General features: G+C 38.5%; 1 protein-coding gene across 11 annotated transcripts in view; it reads left to right on the top strand.

Moving 5' to 3' along the window:
• The window catches only part of NCKAP5 (NCK associated protein 5), a 384,106-nt gene that overhangs the window by 276,002 nt on the left and 90,384 nt on the right, over positions 1–17,720 (top strand). For all 11 annotated transcript variants that reach the window (XM_026852923.1, XM_026852921.1, XM_026852922.1 and 8 more), the window contains 3 exons: positions 1,931–1,999; positions 8,099–8,137; positions 16,140–16,259. In XM_026852923.1, coding sequence (XP_026708724.1) covers positions 1,931–1,999; positions 8,099–8,137; positions 16,140–16,259 — 228 coding nt within the window. The remainder of the gene's footprint in view (positions 1–1,930; positions 2,000–8,098; positions 8,138–16,139; positions 16,260–17,720) is intronic.

Below are 17,720 nucleotides of genomic sequence, written 5' to 3'. Positions count from 1 at the left end.
AGGCATCTCAATATGAATGAGTTAAAGACTCTGCAGACTTATCCTTCAATGATTGCTTCAAAACAGTAAGAATTTATTTTGGATTGTGTTTTAGGGTGATATTCATAGATAAAATATCTGAAAAACTTTAACTCAAATACATTTTTATTGTCGCAATCATCTCTTTATTTTTATCAATCAATCTGCAAGAATGTGTCTGTAAAAGCAAACTGATAACTGTATATGATAGCCTCTTCAGTATGGAGGACTATTTACTCTCCAGCTTCTGATTTCTTACTGCTGCTTTTCATCTTCTGCTCTACTTTGTTACTTACTTCTGCATCTGTATGTTTTGCTGGCTCATCTCACAGTGCTCTCTGCAGGATCACCCATAGACTTTTTATAGCCATATGTTGAATCCATTGGTAGGTGACATTGTGAAAATATGGTGCACTGCATTTTACCACCTTTGCTGGCTTTGATTGTACCCTCAAGATAAAGCACTGATTTGATACAGTTGTTTATTTAGACTTGTAAATAAGTAAACTCTATATGCCCTTGTTTCTTCCCACCCTTTTATTCTTTACTCTCTTTCAATATGCTGGATAATTATTTATGTTTACTTTTTCTTCCTAATGTTATTATTAGGATTTAGCTGACTTTGAAATTGTTGTTAATGAATCATTGTGTTGAATCATTGACTTTTCTTAACAAGGAAGAGAGAACTGTGCATCTTTCCACAGAATCTCTCCATACAGTACATTTCATTAAATTTTTCTCTAAAATTACAAATGTTAACTATATTTATGATTGTTGTTTTGTATAACCACAGTTCTTTTGAAGCAGCATTTGTTTAACTTTTATAGGTTGACAGAAGGTTAAAGTGAAGCAAGTAATGTAAATTGTATAATAGTTGTAATTATGTGAATGCATCGATTTTGGTGTTATGGTTACGTGATGTGAAGTTATGCATGGGAGGCAGAGGGGTTTCTAGAGACAGTTTTAACTCATAGACTTTTTATATATCGTTTTAGTTTCTCAGTCTTTGAGAGAAGACTAGTTAAAAGTTGCCCTGATGCAACTGTGTACAGCATACTTAAGAGATTTTCCTTTTCCAACACTGTAAAAATTCCTGAAGTCAAGTCATAATATATACTAAAATACTTTGATTTACTGTATTTTACATGCCAGATTGTGCCATTTTGAAGTTTGCACTATGCAAAAATATGAGTGTACTGGAAATTAAAAATAGACGAAAGGCACTACTATACAGGAAACTGATACTGAAACTGACATATGTTTTGAGAAAAGATTTCTGACTTTAAAATTGCATTTAGATGTAGTAAAATACCTCTCTCTTGAAATGATAGGATTTTTTTTAAAGTAAAAGCTAATAAATTCATCTGGTTCAGTTAAAGGGTGTAATTTACCAATTAGATGTAGCCTGACCTGTGCCTCTGCAGTTAGCCACTGCTCGAGACTGAAGCGAGACTTAAGAAGAGCTGCCATTGTTAAAAGTTTACATAAGATTTCCTTTTGTTTCCTTTTGATAGCAGCTGCCTCTGCTTGCTTCCAAGTGACTTTCTCAGATAGCAAATTCACTCTAAACAGAAAAGGGGGAGGAAGAAAAGATATACAAATGTCTTTCATTATGTTTCATTGCCAACTCTATTGCACCTGACAAAATGAGATTGTGGACATACTTGGAATATCTGCTCTGATATTGTTCTAAATTGTAATGCATGGTGTGAATAATCTTATAAATGAATGTCGCTTCTGTTTTTACTCAAAATATCAACTTGTAGCAAAATAAATTGCATGGTGCTTTTTATTCTGGATCTTGAAGAAGTACACAAAGTAAGGACCCTGAGAATTTTTATGAATTGTCATGTAGTACAAGATATGCTTTGATTAATTTACATATTTATTTATTTATTCTATTTTACTGTAGGCAGAAAATTCAGCACTGGCTCTGGAAAATGAAAATCAGAGAGAACAGTATGAAAGATGTCTTGATGAGGTAAGGTAGATAAAAAGGTTGTTCTTACCTGGTACTATAATTAAATGAATAGAAATGAATCTCTCTCTCTCTCTCAGAAGGTTGACACTGCTCTGCAATTTTATAGTATTACCTCATTCTAATTAATTCCAAGAACATGTGTCTGGCAGTCGTAGGTATTTTTCTCCATGACCTCTGCTGTAAATCCTGTTTTGACGACACCTCTTCACCAAAAAGTTGATATTCCTGTGACCAATATTTTGTTTGTTTCATCAGAAGGAGAAAATTATAATTTACTTATTAGGTGTGGTGTACTCCTTTTCTCTGGAACACAGGTGGCAGCAGCTTCTTCCATCAGAAGTTCCACAGCTTTCCTATGCAATGTATTTTGTAACCAGGGAATTCAGCCTCTCAGCTTCCCCTTAGGGTTACATACACAGCTTTTCATGGTGAGTTTTTTCTAGATATTGCTTACCTCAGCTTCTGATCAGACGTTCCAGTTACAGGTACGATACCATTCACCCATCAGTTACTCTCTGAGCACTCCAGCCATGCTCACCATTACAGAAAGGTCTGGTATCTCCTATTGCATGCAGCTTTCTCCATGTATATACTGATGGTTATTTCTTCCTCCCATTTGTCCTGAAATAAGGCTCTTGGGCATACACAAGAGCTTAATATAGTTTTAAGACTTCTAGTAGCTCAAAGAGTTGCTTTGTAGAAATCATTTACCAGTTCCATAATAAGAATACGTAAGTAGGTAGCTAACATGCAAACAATACAAAACAAAACTCCACTGGCTTCTCAGCTGTACCTTTGAGAAAACAGTGTGCAAGCCACTCGTAGCAGATGACAATTCATGTCCTCGTACCAGCATTTTAAATTTTTAATCAGCATTTGCTAAAGTGTTACTGGCATGAGCAATACAGCTCTGGTACAAGAAGCCTCCAGTTTAGTGCAAATTTTCATCAGCAAATCCACAATTTTGCCACTATAGCATATTTTTATCAGGGAGCTGGAGTAAAAGACTTGCAGATACACTTTCTCACTAGGTCATGCTCTGCCTCTTCTCTGGCACTGGGTTACCAGCAGAGCCTTGGTCTGCATTGGCCCGAGTCACTGCGTTCAGTGCACACTTGAATGATTTTTGGATATTTTGATGATAAGAGTGAAATGACCATAAAGTTACTAACTTTAATTTAAATGGCAGAGCTTAATTTAAGATTATTTTCTGATTGTCTAGGACAAAATCTGCCTACATAATTATTTTTGGAAATGAGTAAAGCACTATAACCGTCCATTCCAGCAAAACACTTCAGACAGATTATATGAACAGAAGATACGTTTTTATTGTGTTTGCAGTAACGTGATGGATTTCTGATCCTGGGCTGTGTTTTTACATACTGTTGCAGTTTAAAGGGTGAATAATTGTATCAAACTATCCTCTGAAGTTTGTTATCTTAACATTATGTTGGCTGTTTTCAGTTCTTCCACATTATCACAGCTGTATCAATCTTTTCCCACTGTGTCAACTTTTTCAGGAGAAAGTGCTTCTCATCACTTGTGGTTTTTGCTTCCTTGCTTTATTTTTTGTTTGCTTATATTCTTCCCTTTTTTGTCTTCTGTTTTGTGTGCGGTGACCTCTCTGGTCCTTCCCCATGGCTTGGTACCACTTTTTTCTTCTCCTTCCCTTTTCAGCCCCCACAATACTTTGGCAGTGGCACCGCAACCAGCATTGTTTTAGCTGACACAGACTTGGACCTAATCCTTTCTGATCACTGAGGTGAAGAAGTTGTTGCCAGTGACTCAGGCAACAAAAACATATTAAATAATTGCAAGTTCTGCAGGAGTCCCAGGTTAGCCCCTACCTGAGCACATTCCCACGGTGGAGCTTCACAAGAAATTGGATGTTCTCTCCCTGCTTCATTTTAGTAACAATAAAGAGAATAAGAGACAAGACATAAATGTAGATAGTGAATAACCCAATCAATGATTGTGTGAACCTTCACTTCCAACCAGAGTCTTCTGAGGATGTGTTGTATGTGACAAAGTCATTTCCAAACAGGGATTCTTACTGGAGTTCTTAAGAAAATAAAATGCTTTCTGTAAATATTATGGAAAAAAAACTTAAATCATTCCTTTAAGATTTTAAGTCCGATACTTCCTCTGTTCATAATTCATCTTACACCATCCCCACTTCTTGAAGGTGAAAATCTCTTCAGACCTTCCCTAGTTTGGGCTTCAGGACTTCCTCAGCAATTTGTAGGAGCAGATGTATCCTCTACAACTATGTATCTGTCTATGCTGCAGTTCCATTTTGCCCCAGGGAGACCTGATGGGTTTAAAGAGAGGAACACAAATGTTCCAGAGAACACAAGGCTGTGATCACACCCAAATCTGAGACAGCTAAGCCTGCCACCAAAAAATTTGAGTGCCTGCTACAACCATTACTTTAATTTTTCCTCTGCAGTCCAATTAGTTATGAGTGTATCGAACTTCTCCTGGGCTGGTGCACAAGGAACCCTTACCTCCAAAGCTAATACCTAGCCATTTTGGCTAGTCACATGTTTGGGATGCTTGACAGGCCCTTCAGGTAATGAAGGTTGGGAGCATTGTTTGATAACTATTGGGAGAATGCTGCCATCTTTCACTCTCATTGAGCATCCTCAAACTGCAGCTTTTCTTCCCTGGGCACAGGCAAACTCTGCTCAGGGCACTCAAGCATCATTTAATCTGGCCACCCTTCCAGTATTGTCCCTGCTTGTTCCCTCAGGCCTCTACAGCAATGTGATAAGGGCACTTACTATGCACAGTGTGCTTTCTGCTGAGGTGTTGGTGGCCATTAAGCTGCATATGAAGGAAGTAAAAATAACCACTGTGATTTTTCTGTCTGTATGTGACAGAAAGATACCAGACCTGAGTTTTTAAAGCTATGCCTGCCATTAGCTGCTCTCATTTTTCTTTTTGTTAATCAATTATTTTACGTAGTTATTTTCATTGATATAATATCCCACATTTAATATTGTATGAATGCTTGCACCTGTGACTTAAAAATGCATGCACTGTAATTATTTTCATGGTAAAATTCAGTGAAACTCAAATGTTCATAGAGGTGAAATCGAAAAGAATATGAGTCAAGCTGAAGTGAGTCCTTTATGAATTTTAATAAATATTCACTGATTTTTAAAGTAATTGTTCATCTCTGAAGTGTACATATAAACAACTTTAGAACAGTATTTGGAAGAAGGTGTCATTGAAATGTTCTAGTACTTAATAAATATGAAAAGAGCACATTTAATTTCAGGCATACTCCATAAATGCATCTTTCTGTCTCTGAAAAATTTAGGCAAAACCCAGAATTGTCTTCTTGTACCTTTGTGGTTTGAAGTTAACATGCTTAATCCTAATTTCCTATCCTGGAATTCAGCTGTCAGTTTATTGGTAGTCCTGTTTATTCACAACACTATACCAACTGAGATTTCTGTCAAGCTTCACCATACTTGCATACAGGAAATTATGCAATTTAGGGTAGATTATATTTTTGCTGATGTTTTAAGAATTAGCTAATCAAAAATACAAAGTTGAAAAGGCTTTCTATTTTCAAGATTTCGGTAAAATTTAAGAACTTTCATTTTAGTACACGTGAGATATCTTTGTGCATATGAAATCATATGTTAAAGGCAGCTGCGTAAAATCTCAGTATTTGTAAAAGGTGTAATAGTTATTGCACTAGGATCTCTTTTCTTTGATTCATTCTTTTTACCTTTTCTATTAAGACCACTTTATAAAATGTATGTAAACATAACTGTGTAAGGAAAAAGTGAAGCTTTTATCTCTTTTATTGCAATCCACAAAAGGAAGCCTCACCTAAAGATCTTGCCTAAGTTCAAAGGCAAGGCAGACAGTGTGAAAGCAAGCAGTGTCATCTCCTACATAATAACAGACTAAAGAACCAGCCATCTCTATTCTATTCCATGTCTCACCTTGATTAACTGCATGAATCACAGGTCAAGTAATTTTACAGACTACTTTTTACTGGGATTGAGCCACAGTTCTGCCTCATATCAGTGGGAATGTCACATATTCTGCATCTCAGAAGTCAGTCCCTCTGCCTTCAGTGGTCTCAGTTTGCTTGGTTTTTGGTAGTTATGACTACTGGTTTTATAGTGCTGGCTTATGTTGTTCATTCGTATCCATGGTGTCTCTTGATACCTGTAAGTAAAAATGAAGTAGATCTGCTGCCTTAGCAGTTTATTTCTGTCTGGACATAGCACTGCTGTAGGAGCAGAATGGCAATCTCATTTGAAATGTAGAAGTTTGGATATGATTCCATGTATTGACTGATAAATTAATTTTAGTAACTGCAGAACATTTCACTGAAGGCTTCCCACCTCTGTTCCTGCTGAAAACCAAGAATACAGACCTAAAAATCTTTGAATGGTAATAGCAACAGTTTGCCATGTTGCTAGATACTAGAATAAAATAATCTCATTTTGTAGAAAAACTAGTTACATATCTCTCTTATTGAGATCTATGGGAGCTATGGATCACTGGCAGATACCTTAATTTAGACACCTAACTGCAAACGCTCAAAGATGGAAAATTTGTCACATATGCATTGGCAAGTTCGTTTTCTTCCCATTTGGAAGATTATGCTATTTACACTCTGAGCAATATTGGAGTAATTTTGTAGGGTATTGTGTTGTGACTAGTACACACTGCAGAGAACCTTTTAGTTCTTCCTTGGTAAAGTAACTGCATGTCAGAAAGGAAAGAAATAATGTATTTGATATGGTTTGTTCAATTTTCAGGTAGAGCAAACAAACGTTAAAAGTACATGCCAGAAGGAACACTTGTTGGATGTAGATCCTGAAAGCCTATAGGGCAAGGCACATGGTTTTTCAAATCTGTAATATATTTACTTCTGTTGGTTATTACTGTTCTAATATTAGTCTGTGCTCTCTGTTAAATCATGTATAGAGCTGTTTTATAGGAGCTTTGTTCCATGGGCTGCCCTAAGTTAGGGACCAGTTTGGAGAAAAAAATTGATACTAGGCAATTTTATGAGAGTATGAATCAAATGTAACTTTTGGATCTAACAGAATTGAATTATTTACAGAAATGAATTAGCTTCAGCTCTTTCCTCACAGCTCAGTTCACATCAATGGAGTGCGTTTATTTTCCTTTAGTTTGCCAAGAGTAAGAGTCAATGAAGATTTGGTGATATCTGCATAGGCTTTACTGTAACCTCTGAAAGCCAAAACCAAACCAGAAATCGTAACTACTGTCTCTTTTTGCATAGAGTGAGATCTCTAGTTGCTTTGCCTAAATGCAAGAGCAAAAATATAGGCAAACACACTATGTGATAACATAGGCATATATAGTTTTAAATTGCATTAGAAACATAATACAGAAGTTAGACATCATCAACAGAAAAATCTTATCTCGGTCCCTCTTTTTTGTCCCTCCTTCTTCCCCTTCCCTGCCCTATGCCTCCTGGTAAACGTAAATTAGAAAGGATGTATAAAATAAATAACCTCAAAAATTCCCTGTTGAATATAGTTCTACTGATCAATGGTGTGTAATCTCGTTCAAGTCAATTATGCTGTGTAGTGTGAATGCCTTCCAACCACACTCTGATGACAGTAGGTACTTTAATTTTCTGTGGCACTTTATGGTTTCTGCTTGTCATGATAGATGTACCATTTTGTCAATATTGAATCAAGAAACAATTAAACTTAATGAAAACATTCAGGATTCCATCCTTGGCTGGTAAAAATCAGTGCTAGTAAATGCAGTCTATCCATGCTGATGCACACTGGCTACTGTGAAAATTTAGTCCAAAGAAGAGATGACAGAATTTAACCAAATGTCCATCATGTTGTACTGCAACAGATACAATACACATTTATTTATAATGAGGACTAGCACAGAAGTAGTTAAATTGCATTTCATGTGTTCTTACTACTATTATCTGATGAAAATACTAATAAATAATAAAAATACTAGAATTGGTGGTGGTTGTAGATGGAAAGTGGAGTGTAAAGCCACAAAAGAAGGTATTGTTATGCATTAACATACATGATAACATACTTAAACTATTCTATTTATTTATTTCAGGTAGCTAATCAGGTTGTTCAGGCTCTACTTACTCAAAAGGTAAGTTGTGGGTTTGGTATTGTGGTATAACTTATAGCTTGCAGATGTTCATTGTTCATTTGAGGGATATATATTCTTACATAGTATACGTTTATTAAATGATATTCACACGTTTAATTATACCAAGGCTGCCTCATGTCAGGCCCAAAGTCAAGTTTTTTGTAGTCCAAGTGAAAAAAATCGATAAGACTGTACATCTTTAATGCTTGATCATATTGGACCCATATCCAGTTGTCATTATTTACCTATATTGAGCAAGTAGCATCTGAAAATCCTTCCTCCAGATGGTGATATTTCCACTCCTTATCCATATCAAGTTATGTGACTCCCACAGTCCATTCCTGTAGAACGTAAAAAAGATAAATTACAATGTGTGTCAATAGCTGGCATGCTCATTCAGTCAGTGGAAGGAGAGACTTCCTGGTGTGGGCCTGTGCTTCCCTTAGTAAAAGAGAAGGCTCTGTGTGTAGCCTGGGGATTCAACTACTCTGCTTGTGGGCTGGGGACCAGCAGTAGAGAATGTGTATTTTGTCTTAAAAACTCTTTTGATGCCCTCCTGCTCCATTCTCTTGGGTAAGCAAGGAGAGTACTACAGAGGCAAAATGATTGTAGGGTGATGGCAAACCTGGCAGAATTAAAAGATTCACTGTGGCATCTATAAAGGTCTGTTCTGGATCAAGTCATGTCTTCAATTTCCATTCACAATCCAAATGGTTGGATATTAAGTATGGTTGTTTCAAATAGAACCTAGTGGGAGGAATAAAATTAGAAATTACTTTGCTAAAATGAAGAAATGACCTGGAAAAAAAGGAAGATGATATTAAACAGTGAGCAAAGCAAGGTGATACATATAAGCAGAAATGAACCAACGATGAGAAGTGCTCTGCTGGACCTTGTTCTCACCAACAAGGAGTGACTGGTGGAGAATGTGAAGCTCAATGGCAAAGTGGGCTGCAGTGACCATGAAATGGTGGAATTCAAGTTCCTTAGGGCGGCAACGAGGGTAAAGCCCACTACCCTGGACTTCAGGAAAGCAGACTTTGGCCCTCTTCAGGGATCCACTTAACAGAGTAGCATGGGATGAATCCCTGGATGAGGGGCCTAAGTAAGCTGGGTGATACTAAAGAATCATCTCCTCCAAGCGCAAGAGCGACTCATTCTGACAAAGAGGAAGTCAGATAAGAACACCAGGAGGCCTGCAGGGATGAACAAGGAGCACCTACAAAGGAGCACATGGACAATCTCAAACACAGAAAGGAAGCCTCGAGAGGGTGGAAGCAAGGACAGGTAGCCTGGGAGGAAAACAGAGAAACTGAGCAGCCAGGGCTCAGGTTAGGAAGGCCAAAACCCTGAGAGAATTAAATATACCCAGAGATGTCAAGGGCAACAAGAAAAGCTTTTATAGGTACATCAGTGATAAAAGTAAGACTAGGGAAAATGTGGGCCCTCTTTGGAAGGAAATGGGAGACCTGGTTACCTGGGATATGGAGAAGCCTGAGGTACTCCATGACTTTTTTGACTCAGTCTTCACCAGCAAGGATTCAAACCACACCACCCAAGTCACAGAATGCAAAGGCAGTGATTGGTGACAGCCAGCATAGCTTCACTAAGGGCAGATCTTACCTGACAGTTTTGATGGCCTTCTACAGTGGGGTTACAGCATTAGTGAATAAGGGAAGAACAATGGACATCATCTACCTGGACACGTGTAAAGCATTTGACAGTGTGCCACATGACATCCTTGTCTCTAAATTGGAGAGACATGGATCAGATGGATGGACCACTCAAGGGGGTAAATAACTGGCTGGGTGGTCACACTCAAGGAGTTGTGGTCAACAGCTCAATGTCCAAGTGGAGAGCAGTGACGAGTGACGTTCCTCAGGGGTCAGTGCTGGGACCGACGCTGTTTAACATCTTTGTTGGTGACACGGACAGTGGGATCGAGGCACCCTCAGCAAGTTTGCTGATGACACCGAGCTGTGTGGTGCTGTCGACACTCTGGAGGGAAGGGATGTGCCATCCAGAGGGACCTGGACAGGCTGGAGAGGTGGGACCGTGCAAACCTCATGGAGTTCAACAAGGCCAAGGGCAAGGTCCTGCCCATGGGTCGGGGCAATCCCCAGCACAAATCCAGGCTGAGCCATGAGGGGATTGAGAGCAGCCCTGAGGAGAAGGACTTGGGGGTATCAGTGGGTGGAAAACTGACTGTGAGCCAGCGATGTGCACCTGTAGCACATAAAGCCAGCCATGTCCTGGGCTGCATGAAGAGCAGTGTGGGCAGCAGGGTGAGAGAGGGGATTCTCCCCCTCTATTCTGCTCATGTGAGACCCCCCTGCAGTGCTGTGTCCAACTCTGGGGGCACCAACAGAAGAAGGAGGACCTGCTCGAGGGAGTCCAGAGTTGGCCACAAATATGCTCAGGGGGCTGGAGCACCTCACCTGTGAGGACAGGCTGAGAGATTTGTGGTTGTTCAGCCTGGAGAAGAGAAGGCTCCAGGGAGACCTTATAGCAGTCTTCCAATACTTCAAGGAAGCTACAGGGAAGATGGGGAGGGACTCTTGATCAGTGGGTATAGGGATAGGATGAAGGGTAACATTTTTAAACTGAATGTGGGTAGATCTAGATTAGATCTAAGGAAGATGTTCTTCGCTGAGGGTGGTGAGACACTGGCATAGAGGTCATAACTAGTAGGACAGTTCTACAAAAAAGTGGTCTTTTAGTTGAACATGATTCCTTGATGTTATTTTGAGTATTTTGGGGGAAAAGACAAGAAAAATGTAAAATCTATAATAATAAGCTATGAACCCTTCAATATTCGTGAAATGATCCTTTGTGAGGTCTAGACCACTTGATGAATGTGGCATTATTAAAATGCTTTGGATCATTTAGCTTTAAAAAGAGGAGTCTGAAAGAGACATAAATACAGTCTTTTAGTGCAGATAGTGCAAAGAATATAAACTGTTTTGTCTACACTGAATGACAAGAGAAGAAATAATGTTCTTAAAATGCAGCAAGAAACACCAAGTTAAGTTAATCAAAAACCTCTGCCACATGCCCAAAAGCTTTCTAGATGCAAATATAGTGAAGTATTGGAATAGATTTTGAGGACTGCCTCCAAAGCCTCTATTATGTACATCATTCAGAGGAGCAGAACGTCATTCAGAATGCCCCCCCCACCAAGGGGCTGAGCAGGGACCAAGGGTGACAGCAGGGCAGGCAGGGTGCTGAGCACCAAGTGTCAGGGTCAGGCCTGGAGGCAGTGATCGGTTCAGCCTCGGTCCTGCGTTCGCTGGCCATGTCCACGGGGAGGAGGCAGGTCCAAGTGAAGCCAGGGGTCTGGACACAGCTCGGTATCAAGGAGGTTGGGTGCAGGTATAGCTGCAAGGTGGCGGCTGCGTGGCTCAGACATGAACAAGATGACATTCAACACTGCCAACTAAACTCCTAAAAGTGGGGACTGTGCCCTGGCAACAGGGTAGACAAACATCCTCATCCATAACCATCTGCGCCTAAGTGAGTGGTAAATAAGTGCAGAATGTTGTGTTTGGCCATCTGCACATCAGGGGGAAGTCTGGATACCCTTCTCAGATCCTTACTGAGCAGATTTTTCGTGAATCAATTTTATGACATTCTGGATAGATTAGAAGATGCGCAGGGAGATGTTCTGATGCCATTACGTCTGCTCTTGGGTATCCTGCCCTGAAGACAGAGATGTCCAGGTGACCTGTAGGTGAGAAAGCATCTAGAAAGCTTTTGAGCATGTGACAGAGGTTTTTGATGATCTTAACTTGGTGTTTCTTGCTGCATTTTAAGAAGACTCTGGAGGGTGCAGTTGCCTGTTATATAGATGACACGTTTCTGTGGCCCCAGCTCGTATCAGGAATCCAGAAGTAGTATCATTCCCTAACTCCCTTCACCCGACAGCTGTGGCCACAAAACAGCCACACAGCTGATACCACAGGTTAGGATTGAAAGTATCATTGTTCAATCCTGGTTTCTTGATGCGCAGCAAATCCTTTTACTCTAGAACAGGGATATTGCCTTACAGCAATTGGAAGTATTGTAGCTTGGAGGTGATTTGTGCAAACCACAACATATGGGGAAGCTTGCACTGTTGCTATCTGTGCTGTATTACTCTTCCCGTACTCTGTGTACACATATGCTATATGGTCTGTGTCTCATCAGATCACTGCAATCTGCAGAGCTATTGCTGTAACACCCTTTAGAAACATAACTTCAGCTATGTTTAAAAAAATCCCAAATCTGTGTTTCAATACATCTTAAATGGAAATTGAGGCATTTTCTCATATTAATATACACAAAAAAATCATGTGCATTTTGTAATATAATACCATATGTGATTAAATATTTACCAGAGGGTTAATCTCAGTATATTAATCTCTAGTTTGGGAATACTGTGGTTGTTTCCCAAATGAAGAGAGGAGCTTCCTGAGTCCCTTTGCAAAGGCGTCAGACATTTTGATGACTACATACTTGCTCAATAATGAATCCTCCCAAACCCATAGGAGCCAAGGAGTTCATATGGATACAATAAAAACAGATTTGAATACATTTAATAAAGTGATTTACTTAGTATTGATGGGATTTAACAGCTGCTTACCTATTACTGCATAATAACAACTAATTTAATATCCATAGAAAGAGGAATGAGGGTACTCTTCTAAATGCTAATGAATATTAACTGTTACAGTGCTCCTGACACCATTCATACAAGTCCTTTTATAAGAAAAGACAGAAACACAATAGCATACAATAAAGCGGAAATTGGACTCCTCGCACAAGTCCCAAATAGGTAGATATTGGAATCCAAATAGTAACTAGTAAACAGATAAATCTACCATCGTGCGGCTAAGCAGTAAGACAGAGCCAGTCATGCCACAGTGAGATAACACACCTCTGGGGCATAGTGAGACATGAAGAAAAGCTGAGAGCTTTCAGAAAATGGAGAAGAGTGATTCTGTACAGTAACGCACACTGCGTAGGCTTTGCTGTGAATTTGAAATTGTCCCTCAAGGACTAATTTTTGTTTAAATTAAGTACATGCTGTAATGTAACGAATAAAGCGCTGTGTACTTGCCAGTATGTTGAAAAGACTCTGATTCCACCGAGAGATTCTGGTGACACAAATTGAGTGAGCAAAGCTTGAGTGATTTATCAATGTCACTGAAACCTTGAAATGGAATTACAGTCTTAAATGTGCACTTTTCAAGTATATAATTTGTTACAATACATATAGAATTTCTCTAATATGAGTGGCTTTTTTTTTTTACTGTGACTGTGGAGAAACTATATTAAATTGAGATTTGTGCTGAATTAGCCACACAGCAAAATCTCACAATTCTATGTAGCAAAATTACATGGATTTTCTACAACTTACTAAGAGAAAATTTTACCTCTGGGAAATTTAAGAAGTCAGAAAACCAACAAAATTATTTGAGACAAACCTGTATGCTCTGATAATTGCTGTAAGCATTTACTCTTTCTCCTTCCACCCAAAGACTTCTCATATCACATGAGATGATAGGTGTGCTGGGAACTGGAATTTTTCTCTTTTTTTCCATGATAGATCTGGATCAGCATTTTGAAATTTGAGTTACACCACTTCATGAAATTGTTTTGTTGTCTGTGTATCTGATCTTTGCACATTAGCCTCCTCCACAAGATTGTATTCAGGAGAATACTTTTTTACTTTGGGTTCTGTATGAAAGTTACTTCTTCTTTGTTTTTGTCAATGAAATAAAAAATAAGTGAATTAAGTGTTAAAACAGAATAAGCATCTTCAGAGAAAGAGCAGCGTATTTCTGGAACCTCTAATGAGGGCATTGCATCCCATTGTGGAGAAGCGTGAGTCTGATGCTGAAGAGAAAAAGTAAGAATAGATGCTAAGATATTGCTGTAGTGAGACCATAGGAACACCTTAGAAATTTAGGAGATTATGCTCTTAATAGCTGGCTATTTTGCCCACAGGAGAGGAATTACATGCTTCAGATATTTGGTAGTTGTATTAATTGGTAATTTTAGGAATTCAACTTTCTAAACTCAGACTATATTTTACCAGAATACTGCTACCTTTATGTGCCTCATTTCTCCTCTGGGTTATGTGTGGTATTACCAGTGGCATGGTTTATAGCATCTGGGTGGGTAATCTACTATCTTATATTTCACTTTTTACAGAAAGTCTAAAGTTTGAAACATAAATCTTACGGTTTTAAAACTGTAAGACAGGAAGGATTTGAGTAGAGGCATTGCTAAGATTTAAATTTTTTCTACATTGTTAGTTTCTCTGAATCATTTTTCCTTTTCAGTGCACTTGGTAGTGTGGAAATGTTAAACACTGTTTTAACAGCTAAGGCTCTGTTTTAAATTCTGTGATTATTAGTGAAAGGCAGATAATGATGGGTCTCAATGCTAGCAGTTTCCTAATAGAGATTGCTTTATGCAAGACCAGAGAAAAGAGGTCTCAGTGACAGAAATCAAAGCGTTATGGCTTTACAAAACATCAAAATCAAGATTTTGGGGGCGTCATGTTAGAAGGCTCTAGCAATTTTACTTGAACAAAGCAAATATTAAGATTAAGAAACTCAAGAGAAAATAACTGCATTCATCCAGTAGTATCATAAAATCAAATACATACTATATGCACAAAATGATGTTTATAATTTTTTGAAAGGCTCAAGCTTATTTTATTATGTGTTCACCTCTTACAACCTCAGTTTTTGGTTACAGCAGACTAGATCAACTGTAGGCAAGTATTTAGGCTACATCTGACTACAGTTTCCTCCTCTGAGTTGTTTTCTCATAAAGCCAGGTCATCATGTTGATAACGGTATTGACAGGACATCTTATGGGAATCCAGAGGTCTGTTTCTCCACCTTCATATGGGAAAAGTAGTATCAGCAAAGCAATACTACAGGGCAGCAACTGTCCTAAATTCAAAGGAATATGGGAAAGTATTTTGGAGATATATATATATATATATTTTATTTTTTTTAAAATAAAGCTAGATATGGCCGCAGCTTACTATTTTTTAATGTAATCTTTATTAGGAGACTGCTATTGCTGATTTGGGAGCTCTCACACCTAAAAATGGACAACTGCACAAATTATGCTGAAAATCTGAGTGTCAGATTCTGCTCTCTCTCCAAAATCCTCTTTTTGATAGAATCCTGTATTCCTCCAAGTGGCCAGGAAAAGCAGGTCTTACATTGAAAAGAGAGAGAGAGAGAGGATTTGCTGCATCTGAAAACCATTAATGGTTTGTTCATGATGAACCTGACTCAGCCTTGGCTAAAACACCTGCATCTTCTGGTTTTGACAGTAATGTCCTGTGCCTTAAGATGCAGAGGTTTTACACTCCAGCTGTTTCTAATGGCCTGTTTTAAGGCTTTTTGGTACCTCATGTTGGAAATCTCAGGCAGGATCATATTGCCACACACATCTGGTGCACCAGCATCTTACTATGGCCTATCCAGCTCTACAGTGGCAAGTTGCAGTGCAGAAAATACAAACCATCCACAATATGCTGCAATGCTGACTTGGTTATTCCAGAAAAAGCAAGGAGGGTATTAGACTTCAGAAGAGTACCTTGAAGGCACAGTACCACTTTGAACTTGTTCCTGGTTTGGTATAGCTTATGCTTCTTCCTTAGCTTATGCTTATTACAATATTCGTATCTTAATTGCTGCTTTCTGCTTTGTGTCGGCAGCAGTATGAAACACATTTACTAGCAAAGACACTTTTTATACTAACAGAAAACTCTAAAAAGATGTATCAAGTAACTACTCTTTCTCATTACAAGATTTTTTTTTAATGTTATCTTGTGATAATCAAACAACTAGAGAAAATGAAGTAGCACATTTTTCTGATTTGTACTGTTTTAAAAGTTGTATATGTATTCCTTCTTAGTATCTGACATTACTTAGAAGTTTTTAAGTGCTTCTGTTACCTGCTTTCTAATCTTCCTATTTCCCTTGTGCTTCAGGATCTGAGGGAGGAATGTATAAAGCTGAAAACAAGAGTTTTTGATTTGGAACAACAGAATCGAACATTAAGTGTACTTTTCCAGCAGAAAGTCAAACCAGCTTCTGACCTCCTTCTTCAGGTAGGAAATGGCCTTTGCAGAAAGCAAGCTATGAGCTTTATACTTCTTATAATAATAAAATATTATTCTTCTTTTTGAGGTTATATAAGTGGGAAATGACAGTTGATAGATTTAATATATTAGAAGAATATTAGTTATCTATAATCTGATAGCATTGAAACTGAAAGTGTACGCCATTGAGCTATGACTACATATTATGTGCAAATATGGAAAGAGGAGCACACCTGCAGAGTAACTTATTTTTTTAGGTGCTTCTTCACCATGATAAATGGAATTATATGGGTTCATTATCCCTCTGCAGGGGAGAAACTCAGATTCCTTAACATTCTGCTTGATGGTGAACAGTGTAATTTCCTGTGAGAAGACAGCCCATTTATTTAACTTTTGCCATATGTGTTACAAGGACTTAAGTACATCTTCAGGCTTAGAGTGATTTTTTTTTTTCCCCAATGTTTTATGGGAGGATATAGCTGAGAAACCAGCTGACCCATCTCCCACTCCTTTACAGTTCTGAAATAATAAGAGATGTTTCAGTATCCCTTTTCATTTGGCACAGTCCATTATTGTGAATGAATCCATCTCTTTGTCATGCTTTTGTAGTAGAATTGCTTTGCAGAAGTTCCAACAAATCTGACCATGAGCTAGGAGAACAATAAATGAGGACTAATTAAAACTTCACAGGTTTCTAACAATAGGTCAAATTCTGGTGTTAGCAATATATGTTATTTCTTATTAGAGAAAAATTTATTCATTTTGGAGGAGAAATTTGATTCATGTCAGCTAGATTAGTGGTATTAAATGAATATCTTATTTAAATACTCTGATGCTGTGCATCTGTATCTTTGGCCCTTGCACTGTTGCTGAACAGCTGAGGGCTGCTAACTCTCGTCAGCTTGGGCTGTTTATGGAGGAAAAATTCAGTTTTTATGGAGGGCTGCTCACCAACTGGTGCTTAAAGGCAAGGGAATCCCCATGGTGAGGGCAAATAGCTGTATTTATTTACTGTGAAACTCAAGCACAGGCAGAGTGGTGCCAGGTCACCATCACAGGGATCTGCATTCCTGCGTTATCCTCAGGTTCCTGTTCTGTCTCTTGATTTTGTGTTGATTAGGCATTGCTAGGTAAGGACCCTCTCTCTTCTGATTTCTTCTCTCTTGCCCCTTGCTTACTTTCGTTTGTTCATCCTTCATAGACTCCTGTGTAGGACTGATTTCTCTTTATCCATGCAGAGTTTCTGACACATCCGCTACAGCATGGACCTTTATTGCTCACTTATCCTGCCTTTGACAGTCCCATCATCTGCTCCTTTTTCCTGGTTTAGGGTCTATTTCTTTCCTTCCTCTCCTTCCTTTCCTTCCTTCTTTCCTTTCCTTCTTTCTTTTTCTTTCTGTTTCCAAAGTGTCTCACTTGACTCTAAGTTAGTATTGGGTTAGACTGCACAGAAGTTACACATTGCACATT

This window comes from Athene cunicularia, assembly GCF_003259725.1.
Source record: "Athene cunicularia isolate RWA chromosome 7 unlocalized genomic scaffold, athCun1 chr7_part1, whole genome shotgun sequence".
NCBI lineage: Eukaryota > Metazoa > Chordata > Aves > Strigiformes > Strigidae > Athene > Athene cunicularia.
Note: the sequence above shows the minus strand (reverse complement) of the source record. Positions and strands in the feature narration are given on the sequence as shown.